Source organism: Pogona vitticeps, chromosome 11 (assembly GCF_051106095.1).
Source record: "Pogona vitticeps strain Pit_001003342236 chromosome 11, PviZW2.1, whole genome shotgun sequence".
NCBI lineage: Eukaryota > Metazoa > Chordata > Lepidosauria > Squamata > Agamidae > Pogona > Pogona vitticeps.
This window is the reverse complement of record NC_135793.1, coordinates 5,571,566-5,591,397: the sequence shown is the minus strand read 5'-3', so window position 1 is coordinate 5,591,397 and position 19,832 is coordinate 5,571,566. Positions and strand designations below refer to the sequence as shown.

Genomic DNA, 19,832 nt, shown 5'->3' with positions numbered 1-19,832 from the left:
TGCAGAAGTTCAGGAACACCAAACATCAATGTCTCCTGTTACCTGATGTGAGGCTCAAAGGACATGCATTGAGCAACCAAACACTTTAATCTCTGTGTTCTGCAACCCAAGAAGGCACCTCCAGCATTGGAGGAATGCTTGTTTGTTCACCCTCAAAATATAGGTGCTGTGGCTTAATCCAGTGTGAAAGGAACAAAACTGCTGGATAGTTCAGTAGCTTAAGAGGTTGGGAGTTTGATTCCTCGCTGTTCCTCCTTGAGAGGGGTTGGACTCGATGATCAATAGGGTCCCTTCTAGCTCTGCAGTTCTAAGATGATGATGATGATTTGCTCACACATTTGTGGCACTGCTTGTCTGGGGTTAATGCTAAACATCATCATACATTCCCTCCTTTTGATTACTTTATTATCTTTTATACTTCTTGGTTTGAACCTGGTTTGGCTTTCAAATCTGAAAATTTAAAAATAACCCATCATTTCCCACAAATTACGCTTATTGCTTAAAAAAAAACAACAAGCAAAAGACATAAACCAACTCATGGTCTTCTGAATGGGGTTGGACCACAACTCTCATCAACCTTGGCCAACATAGCCAATGTTGAGAAATGAGAAGAGTTACAACCTGCAAACTTCTGAAGGACTATATATTCTCGATCCTTGATTTAAACAGGATAAATCGTAAAATATACAGAACTGTGCCTCTCCCAACACACTCAATTTATACCATGTGTCAGAGCAACTCCCAAAGTAAAGCTTTCGCAAATGCATTTATTTATTCAGAATATTCATCACCAGCCAAATGTTATCAGGGTGGGGTCAAGACAAGAAACAAATAAAACAACTGAAGAAATTTAAAACACATAAGAGAAACCATTTAAGCCATTCCAACTAGATATCTTACAAATGACTCCACGAGTTATTCCAACCAAGATCCTCAGATTTCAAAGCCTCTGGTGACCAGCCGTGTTTTAACCTGGCACTGAAATCAAATCCATGTTGGTGCCCGTCAAGCTTCTAAGGAAAGAATATTGCACAGGTGAGGAGGTCCTGCGGTCAAGAAATTCCTCTCTGGCCTCTCTACATAGCACATTGTCCTCAGGGGCAGGAGCAGGCAAACACCCCATCCACTGCTTGATCTCAATGATCCGGCAACTAGATGGTCCCTCAAATATCCAGCACCCAGGAGGTCATTATTTGTACCCTGAACTCTGCCTGCCAGCATGCCGGCATCCTGCACAATTATTTCAGAACTAGTATCATATGATTTCTGAAAGGGTCTTACTGCCAGCTCTGTAGCTGGCAGATGCTGCACTTATGTTGTCTCCAGGGGCAGCCCAATGTGGCATGCATTGCAGTAGTCTAGCCAGGCGGTTACCAGTGCATGAACTACTGTGCCCTGGTTGTCCCCGTGCAGTTATGTTTACAGCTGGCAGGCCCACTGAAGTTGGGTCAAGCCGCCAAATTCCCTTTGGGCATCTGGTGACAAGAGATATATCACTGTTTACCAAGGAGCGACCATCATATTCCGCTCTTATTTGCAAATGCAGTTAAGTCTGGGGAGAGGAGATACGGTATTATCAGTGCAAGGAGCAATGCATATGTGCACACTCTGCAATTCTGTGCGTTTCTACCGTTCTGCACAGGGACTGACCCTGCTGGTGAGGCAAGCAAGTTGCTTGTTGGCCGTTTTAATCTTTTTTTTTTATTAGAAAAATCATGGGATTTCTGTTACTTGAGGACAGCTCTGGGTCCTGCGTCTGGAAAAGTGGCCTTCCAGCCATCCCAGCTCACGCTGAAATCAAATGTTGGGCCTTTAGAATGAGAACACTTTGCTTCCTTCTTATTTGAACTTATATACTTTATTTAGCAAACAGGCTCTTATTATGACATCCGCAGCTCGCCCTCCATCTTCTTTTCCCCCCCCGTCCCTCCCTTTCGGCCCGCAGGACCGCCTGTGATTGGCTGCCCGAGGAGCAGAGGGCGGGGCGAGGCGGTTATCCCTCCATCTTATTCCTCCCTTTCCCTTTCGGCCCTCAGGGGGAGCCCGGCGGCCTGTGATTGGCTGCCCGAGGGGCAGAGGGCGGGGTGAGGCGGTTATCCCTCCATCTTCTTCCTCGCTTTCCTTTCGGCCTCTGATTGGCTGCCCGACCGGCAGAGGCGGGGCGACAAAGAAAAGAGAAGAGGACGGGCGGGCCGCGCACGCGCCGCCACCCCCTCCCTTCGGCCTCTTAAAAAAACCTCGCGGGAGGAGGGCAGAGCGGGCTTCCTGCGCATGCGCCAAGCCGAGCCCTTGGAAGCCGGAGGGCCGGGCCACGTGACTCTGCTCGTTTTGTTTCTTCCCCCCGCCCCTTTTTTTAGGCTCCGCCCTTTCGCCGAGGGGAGTTCGGGAGAGGCTGCTGCGCAGCAACCGGAGGAGGAAGAGGAGGAAGGAGCAGCAGCAGCAGCAACACAAGCGACGACCACCGGCTCCGGCACCCCAGCGGAGGCGACCCTCCCTTTCGCAGGCACCCTCAGCAGCAGCCGCAGCAGCCGCCCCGGGGCGGCTCAGGAGGGGCAGGCCCAGGCCCGACCGCCGCCACCATGGTGAAGATCGCTTTCCAGTCGCCCTTCGCCCACAAGGACGAGCCCAAGAAGGAGGCGGCCGAGGCCTTGGTGGCCGAGAAGGTGAGGCGGAAGGCCCAGGCCCCGCACCTGCCGCTCTGTGTGTGTGTGTGTGTGGGGGGGGAAGGCTGCGCCACCGGCCGCCATTTTGTGGCTGTGGAAAACAGGCCAGCCGAGGAGGGGGAGGGGAGGGCGCCGGGCTTTTTCCTCTGGGCCTGAGGGGGAGGCATAGCCCTTCCCCCCGGGGGGTGGGGTGGGGGAGAAGAAGGGCGGCCTGGAGAGGGAGGTTTCCCTTTCTTCTTTCCCCCCCTCTGCAAACAACCTCTTTCTCCTTCCTCCTTCCCTTTGGACCTCTTTGTATTCCGCCTCAAGGGGGTTGTGGGGGGAGGTGCTGCGGCCCTCAGGCGAGGCCTTCGGGGGCGGTCGGGGAACCACCCGGGGCCAACCCCCCCCCCAACGCAACCCAAACAAGAGCCGGTCTGGATAGGCTGGTTTTAAAGCTCAAGGTCCGGCATGGCCCTCTTTTCTTCCTCCCCCTGCCAGCTTTCACGGCTTCTCCTCCTCTCAGGACGGCGGAACTGGAAGGGCCTCTGTGGATCATGGGGGTCCAGCCCCCCCCCCGCCGAGGAGGCCCAGGGCGGGATTCGAACTCCCGACCCTCCCACTCAGCAGACAAGAGACTTAAACGCCCGCGCTTACCCACCAGCAGCAGTGGGCCTACTCTAGTTGCCACTGAACTGCAGGATTTCAGACCTTGCAAGAAGGAAACTAGGAAACGTCAGCATCCATCCCCATAAGTTCTTATGATGATGTTGCATATATTTTATTATAGTACCCAGAGACCTAAACTGCTGTGCACTTACTTATAATAATGATCTTAAAACTGGAGAGCAGGATTGGCATCCTATGGATCACTTAATCCATTTTATTTCAAGGAGGCACCAGGGGAGGGGGGGTGGTGGAATTGAACTCTCTGGCTGTGCCGACAGAGACCTAAACCATTCGCTGGTGTGTGTGTGTGTTTGTCTTTTTGTGACTTCTGAAGCCTGGGTCCTGTTGTTGTTGTTGTTGTTGCCCTGCTGAAAGTACGGGCGCTGTGTTGTAATTTGTCGTTGTCCTTGTGGCTTAGGTGGCTCCCTCTGCGTTTTTGCATAATCTTTTCATCTAGACCACTTCCATTCTAATAACAGAAGTGATGGCAGTGCTTGAGATAATGGTCATGATCAGGCCAGGATCGTTTAGGGTAAGGCATTTGCAGTATTCCGTAGCTTTTGAGGCATCCGGATCTCCGAATCCAGGCAAGGAATGTTTTAAAATGCCACACGTTCTTGAACGGCTGCCAGAAAAAGGGCAAAGAAGGCTTTGCAAAATCAGAGTTGCAGCAAATGTTTTGCATGTGTGGAGGGAGCTCCCATGTGGAACCTCCAGGGACAAGAAGGTATCATAAGCACATAGGATAAATGGAAAAGCTGTATATTTGTATGGCAGTAGTGCTGCTGTTCTGATCCTCTTCGTAGGTCTTTCTCAACTCGTGGCATTAGTACCGATGAAGTAGGTCATCAGTTAGACTCCAGTCCTCGTAGTGGAGAGCCGCACTGAAGGCAGCAGGATTTTACCTTCTGCATGAATATTCATAGTTGCCTAGGAACCTGGCCAGGACGGTCTCAGCCTTAGCAGTAGCCTCACAAACCTTGCCTGTTTCCTGCCTTGGCCGTGCATGGAATTGAATGTGAACACTTCTGCGTGCAGTGCATGTTTCTGCAACAGAGCTACGCTAGGCCTTCTCCCAAGGGTAGGGGATTTGCATGCTCTACAATGGTGCCATCATTAGTTCAGGTGCAATATTGTGTCACGGAGACACCTAAAGTCTTGCAGTTATCTCAGTGATTAGCTTTTGTGGAGCTGATTGAGACCTACCGTGTTTTTCCGCAAACAAGACAGGGTCTTATATTAATTTTTGCTCCCAAAATGCATTAGAGCTTATTTTCAGGGCATGTTTTATTTTTTTCCATGTACAACCATATACATTGATTCAAATACAATCATGTTATCTTCTGGTTGCTGCACAAGGGTGGAGGGTGGGGTTTCATTTAACTAGGGCTTATTTTTGGGAGGTAGGGCTTATTTTTGGGAGGTAGGGCTTATATTACGAGCATCCTGAAAAATCATGCTAGGGCATATTTTCAGGGAAACGGTACAAGTAGGCGGTGACCATGCAATTCAGATAGAAAGTGAGATGTTTTGTTACAACTGTAATAACAAAATGTTTAAGTTAGTTTTTGTTTAGATAGAAATAGAAGCATGTGTGTTTAACCATCTCAGATACATTTGTATACATATTATTTACATGCTACAGCCTTGGAAGCTTTAAATCAAATCCTGAACTGCTGGTTTATACTGGTCAGAGTTCTAAACTAGGTGGGTCACTGTTTGCATATTTATTTGTATTACTAATACTACAATTGAGTTGAATTAATCTGTGACCACTGACTATCTTCAGTGCTAGAACTGTGTTTGAGCTAGAGTATATGTGACTTCGGATTTCTTTTGTGTGGTGGGAGGGGTATATATAATTGGATAGTCAGAGTATAACCTCTGAAACATAAAATGGGAACTCATTTTGGAAATGAACTGTTTCCTGTTTTCGGTCAGACTGTGCTTATCTCAAGCATTCCAGCAGTTTGTCATGAATTGAAGTATATTGCAAGCCCAAATAAAACCTAGGATTCCTGAAAATGAAAGTAAGACCCTTAGATAGCTGCTACTAGATAATGGGTGTCAGTTTTGCACAGACATTTCTGAGGAATACATGTCTTTTGATACCACTCAGACATGGTAGAGTGAAAAGGTTGAGGAGAAATGGGTACCAATGAATGGATTGCAGTTCTGCCAAGAAAATAACATGTGGGTTTCAGTGTGGGATCAGGTCCCCACAAAAGAGGACATCTAAGTCTAAAAGGTTCACCGGTATCTTGGTATTATTAGCCCTTAATTTAGCTGTATTTCCAGAAACATTTACATGGAAGCTGGCTGTATGAAGATTTCCCTTAGTGAAACATGATAAACACCGCCTCAGACAGGAATTTGATTAGAGACTCTTGCCTAGTTTCCTGTCTGGCAGCCAACGAAGAGTCCCCCTGTTTGTTGTTACAGATGTTTCCTCTGTCTTTAATCCTCTTTTCTTTTGAGGCCAGCGACTGCACTGCATCAAATGTCTGTGAATTCAGCTCTGCCTGTTTTTCATATAAATGTTCCAGCGGGGAGCCTCTTTTCTCCAATGTTTTGTAAGCAACTGAAAGCTTTGTTGCGAATTTGCAGTTCAGTAGTTGCAAATACTAATCGGTGCCCTACAATTCAGAGGTAGAGATGACAGATCAGCAGCCGTTAATTAGTGTTCCTTGTGTGTGGAAGACCTCTTGCATCTCTACTCTGGAGGAGGTGGTGTAAAGAAGCTGGGAGAGTTCTGCCTGGGTTTGTGCATGGGCAGAACCATAAATGGGTGTAAAAGTAGGAGGCATCACTGCCCTAATCACTATGAAATAGTGGTGCAAATATGAGGCTTCTTCCCCCCCCCCCACAGGTTTAATCCTGTGTAATAAGTAGAAATGCATGACACATTTTGGATGGCTGAGATTACAGATGAAAAAAAAGGCTGTGTGGCTCAAAATGTCACTCGTTTGGCTCTCCAGACAAGATGGAGCTGTTGAAAAGAGAGAAAAGTTGCTGGTGCCTTCTGTTGGGTCACTCATGCTGTATTCCTACTTGCAGCATAAGCTATCAAGTGTGTCAGGTACATCTGTGCTTCATTTAACACAGTTTGCAAACTTAGGGAACCGTGGACTACAGTTCCCAGAAACCCCGGGCAGCACAGCCAAGGACACCTGAGTTACTCAAGATGATGGACCACTGCTGGAGCATGAAGTCTCACTCTGGGAATCCATTTTTCCAACTCATGAGCCAGAAGCCAATATTAAATGCTGTTCAAACTGTGCCGTTCTAATAATATACACTACAGCAGCGGTCCCCAACCTTTTTGGGACCACAGACTGGCTGAGCCTCTGAGGAAGGCATGGAATCTCGCACGGGTGCTCTTTCTAGGGTGCATGCGTGCAGCGGTGGGGGGAGTGCTTGAGCTCATGCGCCACCGTGAGCACCCACCCCACTCCTTTACACATGTGCAGGAGCACACATGTGCATGCCTACGGACCTCTTTGTGCGGACGCATGCATGAAGGGGTGGGGGAGCACTCAAGCTCGAGCATGCGCGCAAAGCAGCTGTACGGAGGGGAGTGTGTGCAGGGGCAGGAGGTCTGTCTCTGCGGCCCAGTCCGGCTCAGGCTGTGGACCGGGGATTGACAGCCTCTGCACTACAGCAAAGCAGCTACCAGGAGACCGCTTGGTAGTCTCTGTTCTTGCAAACCATTGCCTGGAGATGCACTTTGAGTCACTTCCCATTGCACAAGAGGCAGAGGTTAAGTTTGTTAGCTTCCTGATCTCTCTCTCTCTCACTCTTGCAAGCTGGCTACTAGGCACCTGTCATTCAATGTTTCCAAGGTGATGGATTTAGCTGACGTGACACATTAGCCGCCCAGAGTGGTAGAATATACTGAATTTGTAATAGATTGGCCTATGTGATGAAGTAACTGCATATATGAATAAATATTGGCTGTTCGCCTTGTTGCCTTGGTTAGCTTTTAAAGCCAAAACCTTTGTCATTGTTTACTAGCTGCTTGAACAGCAAAGTTTAGCTTCTGGAAAGCACAAGACTGCTTTTACATAACAGAATTTATTCTGACTCTGCTGCTGACACTTCTTTTTTTAATTCTTTTTTCGTCTTGTTTTGGTGATCCATGATGTGTGTTCCTCTTCTAGGTGTTAATAGATAAGGAATCAGGGTTTCCCATGTCAGTAATTTAGGGGGTGGTGTAATGTTTGCATTAGGGTACATGAAATGGCAAAAAAAAAAATCCAGTTCATGTAATGTAATTTTAAGATTAAGAGTGTAAATCCAAATAATGCACAACTGAATTGCTGCCTCCACTTTAGCATTATGAGGTCATAATGTAAAATGGAACAAAACTGCTTTTTTAAAAAAATAGAACAGTGAGGGAGAGATCTCCCTTCTATAGTTATGAATTACGAATAAGATTTTTGCACATTTGATACCAGAGCCAGGGATTGACAGGCCATTGGAAAGTGTTGCACCCCAATCTTGTTTCCGGGGTGTTGAACCGTCACGAGCCAACATTTTGAAATAACTAAAAGGCACGCCGTTCTTGTGTGTCACAGAAGTTCTCCTTTTCAGGAGTCTCCCTGATCCTGGTGCGCCCACATCAACTTCTGCTTCTATGCCATACTCAGAAGTATTAATATGAACCTCTAATGGCCTTAATGGTTTGGGATCTCGTTGCCTGTCAGAGTGTCTCTCCTTAAGGTCATCTGCCTGGATCACCTGGTCTTCCCAGGCATCATTATGGGTGACCATCCCAAAGGAGGCTCAGAAAACAGTCACAAGCAACCTGGTCTTTTTGGTGGTGGCCAAGATGCTTTGGAATGCGTTGCCTGTACATGTAGGCCAGGGCCACTGTCTCCTGTCCTTCAGGAAAGGGCTGAAAACTATGTTCTTCAAGGAGGCAGTTAAGAATACCCTTCCTGTGTGATTGAATTTTATTTGCCACTGTTGTCTCTGTGTGATTTTTTTTGTTCCTGTTACTTGTTTGTTTGCATATTGTGGGCAGGTGGGTGGTTGTTTTAACTGCAAACCACCCAGAGTAATGGCTCACCACTAGATGGGCAGGATATAAGTGCAATCGATGAACCACCCTGAGGAATGGCTCACCATTTGGTAGCAAGATATAAGTGCAATCAATAAATCCTGGACTATACACCTTTGAGATGCTCAAAAGCAAAGTGTGGTGCTTATATACTGCCCCATATCACTTAAAGCACTCTGGACGGTTTACAAATTAATGATGCAGGCTACACATTGCCCCCACCCCCCCACAGCAAGCTTCGTACTCATTTTACCAACCCCGGAAAGACAGAAGGCTGAGTCAACCTTGAGCCGGCTACCTGGGGTGGAACCCCAGGTCGTGAGCACAGTTTTGGCTGCAGTACAGCAGTTTAACCACTGCATTAAGCAAGCATTAAGTTTTCGTATACACCTTATTGGAAGCTGCCCAGAGTGGTCGACCAGACCAGATGGGCGGGATATAAATCAAATAAATAAATCAAATAAATAAATAAGCATTATTAATATTTTTTTCAAGGAAAAACGAAAGTGCATGTAGAACGTGGAAAGTGTTAGAGCAATTTTACCTTATGGATTTCATCCTTGGCCTCAATCCATGTGGCACCAGTCCTCCTAGATTAGCCAAAAAACACTTTGTGCATTGCCAGAAGCATGGCAGAATTGGTATTCTTAGCTGTCCTTCTGAAATCTTAATCTGACATTGAGCAGCTGGGGAGTTTCCATTCAGTGCCACGCCTGTTATGAGCACTGGTGATCTGTTTAAGCTGCTCGGATGTCTGAAGGAAGGTCGGGAGAGACATGCAGGGCATGAACTGAGGAGCTGTGGGCCAAAATGTCTTTCCTTAATGGAGGGTGACAGTCTAAGAATGTAGTAGCTTCGCTGATATCTGCAGAGTCACTTCAGGGTCTTAGAAGAAGGTCAAAGGGCTGAAGTGGAGGAAATCTTACATGATTGGCATAGTGCAAAAACTCAGTTTCTCTTATGAGGAATGTGTGAAGCAGCGGCAGCTGCAGGTGACAAGGCAGCTGGGCTTGGGAAAACCCACTAAAGGGCTTGACCACTGAAATTTGGTGCATCTCCTTTGTACCGCCATAAACAGAAACTTAGGAAGAGTGCCCTTGAATAGCGAACAGTGTGTAGTCATGCTCTTAAATGTGCAGAAAGACTTTCTAAAGCATGAAATCCATTTAATGTTTCAGTAAATAAAGCCAAATTTATTGGAACGTAATTTTGAAGGAAAGTGTGATACTTGTTCTGGAGCTGCCTTTACAAACACCGTGGAAGGAGTAGCGGGTTTTTGTTGAGTCAACAACTATTGTGAAATTTTCTTAAGATTCTTACCTAACATCTTGTCTTTCCCCTTGGTGTGGTGTCATTTTGCTGATTCATGGTCAGAAGTGATTAAGCGGGATCCTGCTTCTAAGACAACAAAGAACTTAAAAAGTATATTCTTGCTCTCTTTTCTCTCCTGAAGGATCCAGAGATTGCGACACACACCCACGAACACTCGTCTGGAAAATGTCTTCTGACACTCCTTGGTCTTGCCTTCATCTTGGCAGGAGTGGTTGTCGGCGGAGCCTGCATCTATAAGTTTTTCATGCCAAGGGTAATGGAAAATCTATACTTTTTTTCTTAGCTTTGCATTGGAGTGATATTGGCAGAGGAAGGCATAAGCCATTCAAGGTGGAACATTTTACACACTTGGGGGCGGGCAGACAGTTGAATTGGAATGTTCCACAGAAATTTGCAGTGACCTATTCCGAAAGTGTGGTGGTCAAGGGCCAGCCTGGAGAGACTGTCCAGGTTCTCTACAGGGGTTAGGTGCCTGGCGTGGAAAGAGCTGCCTTTCTCCCTCTTGTATATTCCCTTGTCTTCTGAGTCCTCAGGAAAAAAAAGGCAGAGGCTGTGTAACCGCATCCCAGCCCACCTCCCCAGTGGTTGACTCCTGTTGTATCCCTCCTCTCATTGGCCTCTCTTCCCCCAATCCTTTAAAAGCACAGAGGTCACATGTGCCTTGTAGGGGCTGGCGGTTCCTCTTGAGTGCTGTGTCTATGATAAGAATCGTGAAAAATCCTTGCAGAATTGCATACTAGACAGCCTCGTGAAAAATCATTGCTGGGAAGTGCTTTTTTAGTTGTGATATCCGTAATTCATAGAAAATCTATTGTCCTCCCCCTTTTTGTAAAGCAAGGCATGTACACAAATATAAGAAAGAGCAGCTGATTAATCGGGAAGAAGCAAACAACCCCTCTGAAGATTTAATGAATTAATTTTTATACTATCCATCCAGTGAAAAGCAAGTGTCCTAGGTGGTTTGCAACAATATTAAAAATGCAGCCACTCTCCCAGCCAATAAGCTGGGAATTAAAATTGAAAGTTGAAATTAAGATAGAAAACAACAAAAATAATGATAGTGACAATTAAGCTGTGCTATTATTTTATTTTATTTTTATTTTGGCAGTAGGTAAGCCTGTTGCTGGTATAGGCTGGGGTGGTTTGGCCATGGGCAGTTAACAGTGGTAAAAGGATTCTTTGATTTCTCAAATATGTTTAAAAAACCCAAAACTCTGTATGTATTCATACAAACAAAAGCATCCTTAATTAGTTTTAAAGTAATCAAGAAATTGGAGTAATCCTCTTTACCATAAGTAGCAGCTCTGAAAATAACATCAGAAATACGTTGTTCCATTTTCTCCTTTGTAAGTACAGTATATTAGTAGTTGCTTCGTAATTACTATTTTGTCTTAAGCTTTATTTATTTTTCCAGATTGAAGGCGGAATCTGGAAACTGCCTTGAAGAACCTTGCAAATTCAGAACAAATTGTTTCCATGCATGTCCAAGGGCTGTTGTAGGCATTCCTTTGTTTTGTTAAGTCAAATGGTGTCGATTTTAAATAATGCAGTAAATCTACAAAACCACATCATGTATTGATAATATTTGAAAGACTTGATAGTAGTTTAATTCAGGGACTACTAAGGAAGTGATAATGCTGCTTAATTGTATTCTCGTTGTGTCAAGTCATCTTTTCCACATGAACTATGTGTCTTGGTTTGTGTGTGCTTTGGGAGTTTAAAAAAAGAGAAAGGGTTTAGGACTAGTAAACCCAGAAATGTTTGGAGATTTTGTCAGGTTTTAGATGCGGAAATGTGCTCCAGCTACTTCACCCACCCCCATTTCAGGAGCAACTATAGCTGTCCCTTCTCTACAGTTGGCGATGAAAGGACATTGTATTCCGTCAGTGGCTTGCCGGTGCCTTCTGATCTGCCCTCAAAACGTTTCAATATATTTCTGTTTGAATTTCTAGCACAAAGTATTCCGTGGACAAATGTGCTACGTGGGAGAGGAAAATCAAGATCGGGTGGCCGAGCCCTACTTCTTGCCCATTGCTGAAGAGGCTGATATTCGTGAGGCTGACAACATCGCCATAATTGACGTCCCTGTTCCGAAATTCTCCGACAGTGATCCTGCAGCTATTGTTCATGATTTTGACAGGGTAGGTTGTCGTGCCAAGCCTTCTTTCTCTCTTAATTTACCATTTTGTCAGGTTCTGCAGGAATGAATGGGTCATTTTTCCCTTTTTAAACTTATTTTTATATTTCGAAACACTTTTTCATTGGTCCATCTTATCAGATCTAGCATACTTCATAAGTATGAAACTGCTAGATCTGATCAGCTGCCCGTTTCCCCTTACTCCAGTGGAAGCCACTTCTTCCAGAAGGAAAAACCCCTTCTGTTGAAGGAAGGAAACCTCTGATTAGAATACGATGCATCCCTTTTTGTTGTTGCTTTTTGGATTCATATAATATAGAAAATGCTTTGTGGATAGTGGACATAAGTTGAAGGGTAGAGTCAAATCCATGTTATGTATTTGTGCTTTCTTATAGCTCCTCACAGCCTACCTTGATCTGCAGCTTGGCAACTGCTATGTGATCCCTCTGAATACTTCCATTGTTATGCCCCCACGGAATCTGATGGATCTCTTCGCAAAATTAGCGGTATGTATTGCTCTATTTCAGCCTACAGTAACCTGCGAAGACCGTGTAGTGTCCTTTCTCTGGTGAGGTCGTAATCCCAGAGATCGTCCCTTACTTATTCTTGCCGTTTGCTCACACATTTGCATATGATGACTTTGCAGTAGACCAAGGCTGCAGATGGAGAGGTTGGGTGTTTGATTCCCCCCCCCCCAGCATCTTGTAAGAGCACAGCCAGCCTGTGTGGTCCTGAGTGTTAGAGGACAGAATTGATCTGCCAATCTATAGCTGGCTCCCAACAGTGCCCGTGAGACTTTGGGACTCCAGTATAAACATAATTTGGGGAGCTATCCATGAGAACTTGATGCACAGCCTGAGAAAGATGAATTGTCGTAGAAAGCTTGCTGTTTGGTTTTGTTTTATTTTTATATATATATATAAAATGGTTATATATAAATGGTTCAATAAAGTGATCACCTGTTCCTGCATTTGTATTGTTTTGAGGACCATACACCATACAGCCTTTTCCTCATTTTTACTATGCAAATATTAAAGTCATTGTTGTTTCTTTTTCTCCGCTCTACAGACTGGTTCTTACTTGCCTCAGACCTACCTTGTGCGAGAAGAAATGGTTGTGACAGAAGAGATTGATGATGTGTCCGATCTGGGGATTTTCATTTACCAGCTTTGCGTTGGGAAGGAAACTTTTAGACTCCAGCGCAGAGATAAGATCATCGGTAAGCTTCACGTTAGGTTTTTCAACCTTTTCCCCTCTTCAGGAAAAGGAAGCAAAACCAGAAATTGGAGTTCTGTTTGTTAGCTTTGGGGGGAAAATGATCTTTAACAGTCCAACAAACTTCCCTCTTGCCATTCTAAGCTGCCCAATAAGAAAGTGGTTGAGCTGGAACTCAAAACATTGCATTTAATCTCCGGTGAATTAGTTGCAGCTCAGATCTTTGCCACTGATTAAATGTAAATGTTTTGGAAAGTTGAGAATAACTGCTTATGCAGAAATATAAGATCTTGGGGTACACAGAAAATAACTGTGGCTCATGGTCCATAAATGCCAAGACGGAGCTGCTTTACCAAAGAGATTAGCAGTGGTGATACGTCTGGAGGGGAGGGGGCTGTGCTCTCTGGATTGGCTTGGTCTTTATCCAGTGAAATTGGAGGCGCTTCATCCAAGGCATAATTTGCCTGGCAGGAAATGGTTTTATGTCAGCCCTCATGATTGTCCTGAGTGGCCTCAAACAAGCTGATCATTGCACTCTCATAGAAAATCAGGAGTTTCCAGGCTGTGATGTTGAGAACAGTGTGGTCTTCCATGATATGGGGTGCTTTATTAATTCTCCCATTTGTATTGTCCCTGTTTATGATGCATGCAGCTTCTTGCATCTTTGCAGCACTAAGGCAAGGCTGAAAACCATTTTTGCATAACCACCACCTTAGGATTGTGTGTCGGACTCTCAGTTTATCCAAGTGCTCCTTTTTCCTCTCTCTTGGGATTTATTTCTCCCTCTTCTTCTTAGTTGAGTTTTTTCTCCTCCTCTTCCCCTCCCCACCTTTTTTTGTAATAGGCTGTGTGTTCTTCTAGGGATTCAGTGGTCAGGTCTTTTAGGTTTGTATGAGGAAGTGTGGCTCTCTCTCACTGATGGGCCCAACAGGTCTGTCTCCTTTTTCTTGAAGAGAAGCTTTCTGTCAACCTTTCCTGATTTTTGCTCAGCAAGTTGAAATTGAGCAATAGAAATCTTATGCATCAGCCTGTAGAGGAAATCCCTTCAGGTAGCCTCCACTATATTTAAGATTCTGGCAGTCCTGGCTACCAGTGTACATACTGGTTTATGTGCAGGGACTGTTGTATATAGTAGGACTGTGGTATCCACGGGTGATCAGTTCCAAGCCTTTGCCCGCAGATGCCAGAAACAGCTGATAAGTGAAACACTTCCAGTATCCTTGGTGTCTGTCCATGGTTGAGAGTGTTATTTCCCTCAGCTCTACTTGAAACAGCCAGTACTGTTGGGGTTGTGTCTCCACTGCCTTCTTTTCATTTAAAAATTAGGAAAAGGGAATTGGGGAAGAATCAAGAGTACCATAACTAAGCTAGGGGAATTTCCAGCTCTAGATGAGCCATGCTGGCCATGGGGGGCGCCCTGATACATTTGGAGAGGACCACATACGGCAAAATCTGACAAGGGGATTTTCTGTTCGTTTATGTTGTATCTTTGTTTGACAGAGAGCGTTGGAACCTGAGAAGAGCTCCTCAAAGGCCAAAAACAGAGTTGGGAACGTCTGTTGAAGATGTTAATTGGAATTGCTTTATAGCTCAGTGGTTTAGGTCTCTGGCTGCCAAGCCAGAGGTGGGGAGTTCGCTTCCCCCCCACTGGGCCTCCTTGGCAAGGACCCGGACTCAACAGTAGTCCCTTCTGGCTCTGCAGTTCTAAGATGATGATTCTTATTAATACTACTCACAATAATGTTCCTGCATTGGCAAAGCTGGCCGGGGGTGATTCTAGAGTGTCGCAGCATTGCTTGGGCTTCATCTGGCTGCAAGAACATTTCATGGCATAGTTGCAGTCAGGCATAGTTTAATGTTTGTGAGGATCACTTTACTTAACATTGACCTGTTATTGGAAACAGATTTCTAGTTTCGCTTTTGTTTCCTTGAAACTTCAGCATGTTCAGATGTGAAAATCAAGTGGCCCGGCTAACGTATAGTAAGTCAATGTATTCGCAAAGGCTTTCAGAGCCGGGATCTACTGGTTGTTGTGGGGTTTTCGGGCTCTTTAACCGTGTTCTGATGGTTGTTCTTCCTGATGTTCCGCCAGCCTCTGTGGCCAGCATCTTCAGAGGACAGCACTCTGTGTCCTTTGAAGATGCCGGCCACAGAGACTGGCGAAACGTCAGGAAGAACAACCTTCAGAACACGGCCAAATAGCCTGAAAAAACCACAACAACCAGTACAGTAAGTCCTCTGTGACTCCAGGCAGATGCTGCTCCTTCTTGCAAAGAGAGCAACCCACATGAAGCATTTTAAAGAACTCAATGAGAATGGCTATTCCCTTGCTTGTGCAGGAAAGGATATAAAATTCCCTATTTGTAGTGATAATCTCACTCGTACGGTAAGAATTCAGAGGTGTAACACTAGCCTTCTCTTCAGTGTAAGCATAACAGGATTTCCTTGCAGAATATTAAATTGCAGTTTGGTTAAAGATGCAGAGAATTCCTCACAGAACTGAAATGGAAAAAAAAGGCCTCATGTTCTCTTACACTTGTGTTTTTTCAACTCGGCTAATCACTGTTTTATTTTTAATTATTTTTTGCTCTCCCCCCCCCCCGAACCTCAGGCCTCCAGAAACGTTCAGCCGAAAAATGCCACACAATCCGGCACTTTGAAAACCTGTTTGTTGTTGAAACCAAGATCTGTCAGCAGTGAAAAGTACCACGCGGCAGAGTGACAATCACGCATCTTCATTAAGAAGTCCAAGCTTTACATCTTTAAAACTTCAGAATTAAAATGTGCAGTGATAATCAAAAGCCTTATGCTTTTTTTTGTGAATTGCTTAGATTAAAAAACGAAAAGCAAACTCCAGATTCATCATAGGGTTTTTTTTTTGTTCTTTGATTCCCTGGTGCTGCTGAATTTTCCAGATAACCAATTTTGAATAGAAACTAACACGTTAACGGATCGCCTCTTCTCCCCTGTATCTGTTTCAGACTGTTTTAAAAGTGAAAGCTTAAGTCCTGCATAGAAATATAATTGCTATCTTACTCTTCACAAAATGATGATGAAAACAATTCATTATACTCTGGTTTGCACATTTTTGCTTAAACCTGTAAAAATTTTCTGCACCTGATCTCCTGATAGGGGGAAAAATAGCATCAAGACTTTATTTGAAATTCATGTGTGAAGCATGTATTCTTTAACCTTGGTAATCATTGGCTAATACGGCTTTTTTTTTCCTTTTGTGCAATTACTGTATTGAATTTGTATGTATATTTGGAACCTTCCCTAAGCTGATCTTGCTCCTTTTTTTTTTCTCTTCTTAGTTTTCGTTTTGTGATACTTAGTTGTCTCTCTAAGCACAGTTACTCCTTAAAAGCTTTTATGTTAATATTTTGTTGCTTAGTAGTTTCAACATCTTAAATTACGAGCTTACGAGTAATGACAGCTGGATTTGGCCCAGTTGTCCATGTTTCTGTAGCTATAAATTCCCTTTGAGTCTATCTTATAAAACTTTTAGAGCAGAACTTCTTATATGCAAGGCGAGACTCTTGCACAGTCCGTGCAGAGGACTGTGGAACACGGTGGTAAAAGGATTGCTAGTGAGCTGATAAGTGTTTTATAAGGGACTTTATATTTCACACAATCCTGCAACCCTCTAATAAATGTTTCTTTAAGACTGTGGTGGTTTCATTTTTTTTTAAACATCAACACTTGCCGTTCTTACAAGGTGTCAGTCTCCTCCCGGAGGCTTTTTATCTGCAGTGATGGAGAATATATAGTAGGACTGTCTTATCCACAGAACCGGTATCCGCTGATTCGTTTATTTGTGGTCTGAAAATACTAAAAGATGATTCCTAGGAAAATATATTTTGAATTCGCCAGAACTGGCCACTAGAGGAAGCCAGGGATTATGCTATGTATAGTATTCATTATTTTAATATTGTTCACTGTATTTTTCAATATTGGGTCGGGCTTAACGTATTTGACAAGACTCAAGTTCAGCTGAAAAATGTTTTTGTATTCAGCCCTCATCATCATCCTTCTGCCAAGGGTGGAATCATGAGCACAGGCGGCTGCAAAGGCTGTTTTATGAATCTCTCCCAAGATTCACACAGGTTGGAGCCAAAAGGAATCCACCCTGTCGCAAGGTCATATGTGGGTTGTATTTAAATTAAGGGTGTGTGTGGCCATCTTTTTTATATTCAACCTTCCTAATTTTGTGGGTGTGTGCTGCATTTTTGTGCACTGAATCCTACAAAAAAGGAAAGGCTTTTCAGGTTTCCCATCTGCCTCTTGTGACTCCCCAGAAGCTCTAAAGAATCTTTAAGAACTACTGTGAAGAAAGAGGCAAGGCAACAGAAAACTGGTCTGTTTCCATATAATTAACAGTAGGAGAGTGGGAAAAAGCACCCACCAAAATACACAACTTTAACAGAATAACATCTTAAATTGTGTAACATTTTAAAAACATCAAATGGTGAATACACACAGGCCTTTCTCCCCCCAAAACCAAAGTGGAAAGCGCAATCAAAGACCTTGCACAAAACCAACACAACTAGAATACAATCCTCTAAAGAGAGAGATGGCTACAAATTAAGAGAAGATATGGTAATTTCCCTATCAATTTATGCTTGTTTTTCTTTTTCCTTTTTTCCCCTATAGATAGGGCATACCTTAGACAGGAAAAATGAAAGAAAACAAAGAGGGAGGAGAATGCAAGGAAGAAAACTGGTTGTAGATTACTGGAAAATCTGACAGCACTCACTGATCACTGCTCTGAGACCTTGGCAATAGTCTTTGCAGTGCTATTGGATGAAAAATTTATCGGGCTGTTTGATATACAAAGGGTGAAAGAAAGGTTTTGGCATAAAAATAATTCCGTGCAGTGAAGTCGATTCTGATTTAGAATATCCAGGCATTTCTAGGCATTTGGTCCTCAGAAGCAGTTTACCATTCCCATATTTTATCAAGCAATTTGATATCTACAAGGTGAAATAAGTTCCACAAGCAGGAAACAGAGGAGTTTGAAACTTGTAGGGTAACCGTTTTGTTATCAACCATTTGGTGTTTTAATGGCTTGCTTTCCGGGAATCAAAAGAACACCAAACACAAGCCCAGTTTTAGTGGTTTTGATCAGGTTAAACGTGAAAGGCCCATCTGTAGCCTGTGTTACACAGTTGTCGCAGGCTGGTGCTGCTTAGCTTGCTAATGGCTCCATTCTGTAGAAGCATGGGGTTTGTCGTTTGGCGAGGTTCCCAGATTCCTGCAGTTCATGGAGTAAGTGCTCAATATTGTTGGCGTTCTAGACTTCCACCGAACGACATGTGCCAAAATTCCATAAGATGGTGGCCACCGATGTCCAGATAATATGAAACTGCTGTAACGAGGTGGCGTTGATCACATTCAAAGCCATTCCAGCACAGTGGGGAACTAGATGCGGTACGTGTCCTGCAAGCCATCATGAGATACTAAATGAGGGAATACAGGGAGGCGGTCAGATTTGGGGGTTACACAGGCAGAATGGTCTCTTCTCTCTTACCACAAACAGCAGCATCCGAGGAAGCGCCCTTGTTTATTTGACGTTTTGCTCACAAAACTGCCAAGGATTTAGATTCCGCTCCTGTCGCAGTGGTTCACAAGCAAGCTCATTCAACAATCCTCCTTTCCTAAAGGGTGATGATGAGACAGCTATCCAGGACTCGCTGAACGTATGCAACGGCCTGCGTTTACATTTCAGTGCCATGTCAGTGCATTACATAAGACCTCCAATGATCAGGGTTGAATTTCTCTAACCTCCAGTTGAGTTTCTCATCGCTTGACTCGTCCGCTAGATGTCAGAATTGGCAAAGGGAAATGAAACGCCTTCCGGACTGTAGTTTCCAAAGAAATAGCTATTTCTCAACATGCTTGGCAAAATTCAAAGGGTGGTGGTGGTGGTAAGGAAAAGGCAAAATATCATGGCACTTTAAAGGTAGACAGATTTATTTCAGTTTGAGCTCTCACAAAGAAGGGATTTTGCTGCACAAAAATTCGCACAGAAATCAATGTATTATTCTTCAAAGTTGAAAAATATTTCCCCTTGCTCCCCCCACCCTTTTTTTTTTAATTTCCTCTTCTCAGTTCTAAATCTAGGAACACCTCCAACATGCAGGCTTTTGAGTGTCTTTGATGGCTGTCACACACTTGTGTTTTCTTCTTTATTTATTCAAGATATTTTTAATATGGGGACCCAGCTCTGATTTAAAAAAAAAACCAGGGAAATTTAACTTAAGCAATCAAACCATTAAATAGAGAACTTGGTCTTTTTTGGAATGGCCAAGCAAGATAATTTTCACTCTTGGTGAATGGGGAGGTTGCCTTCCGTCTTCTCCAAAAGTCAAGCCCATTCATTTTGATTTTGTAAAGCACCTCCCGTCCCTCTGTCATAAGCCTGCCCATATGTGATGTTTTTAGTAGTGGGAGGGATAGCATGCGGCCCCCAAATGTTGAAAAGGCAAGTCACATCCAAAATTCCGGATGCATACGAAATATAGGGATTCCTGGAGTGGTGTAGTGGAGAGAGCGACAGATCTCAGATTCAGGAGGCCTGAGTTCGAATCCCTGCTCAGCCATGGACACTCACTGGGGGAATGGAACGGGTAAAACGATTCCTTACATATCTCACTTGCGTTGAAAGCTCCATCATGGTCACTATAAGTTAGCTCTGACTTGAATTAAAACAAAATTAAAAACAAATGAGATGTTATGATGATTAGACAATTTCTGACTAGAGGCAGGCTACTTA

The 19,832-nt window shown here is 44.2% G+C and overlaps 1 protein-coding gene across 1 annotated transcript; it reads left to right on the top strand.

Annotated features, from left to right (window-relative positions):
• Positions 1–2,367: 2,367 nt before the first annotated feature.
• On the top strand, positions 2,368–16,725 carry ITM2A (integral membrane protein 2A). The gene is made up of 6 exons (XM_020807695.3): positions 2,368–2,663; positions 9,827–9,958; positions 11,658–11,846; positions 12,238–12,348; positions 12,911–13,061; positions 15,669–16,725. The coding sequence occupies exons 1-6, from the start codon at positions 2,580–2,582 to the stop codon at positions 15,755–15,757; spliced, it is 756 nt and encodes a 251-aa protein (XP_020663354.1). The 5' UTR covers positions 2,368–2,579; the 3' UTR covers positions 15,758–16,725.
• The last annotated feature ends 3,107 nt before the right edge of the window (positions 16,726–19,832 follow it).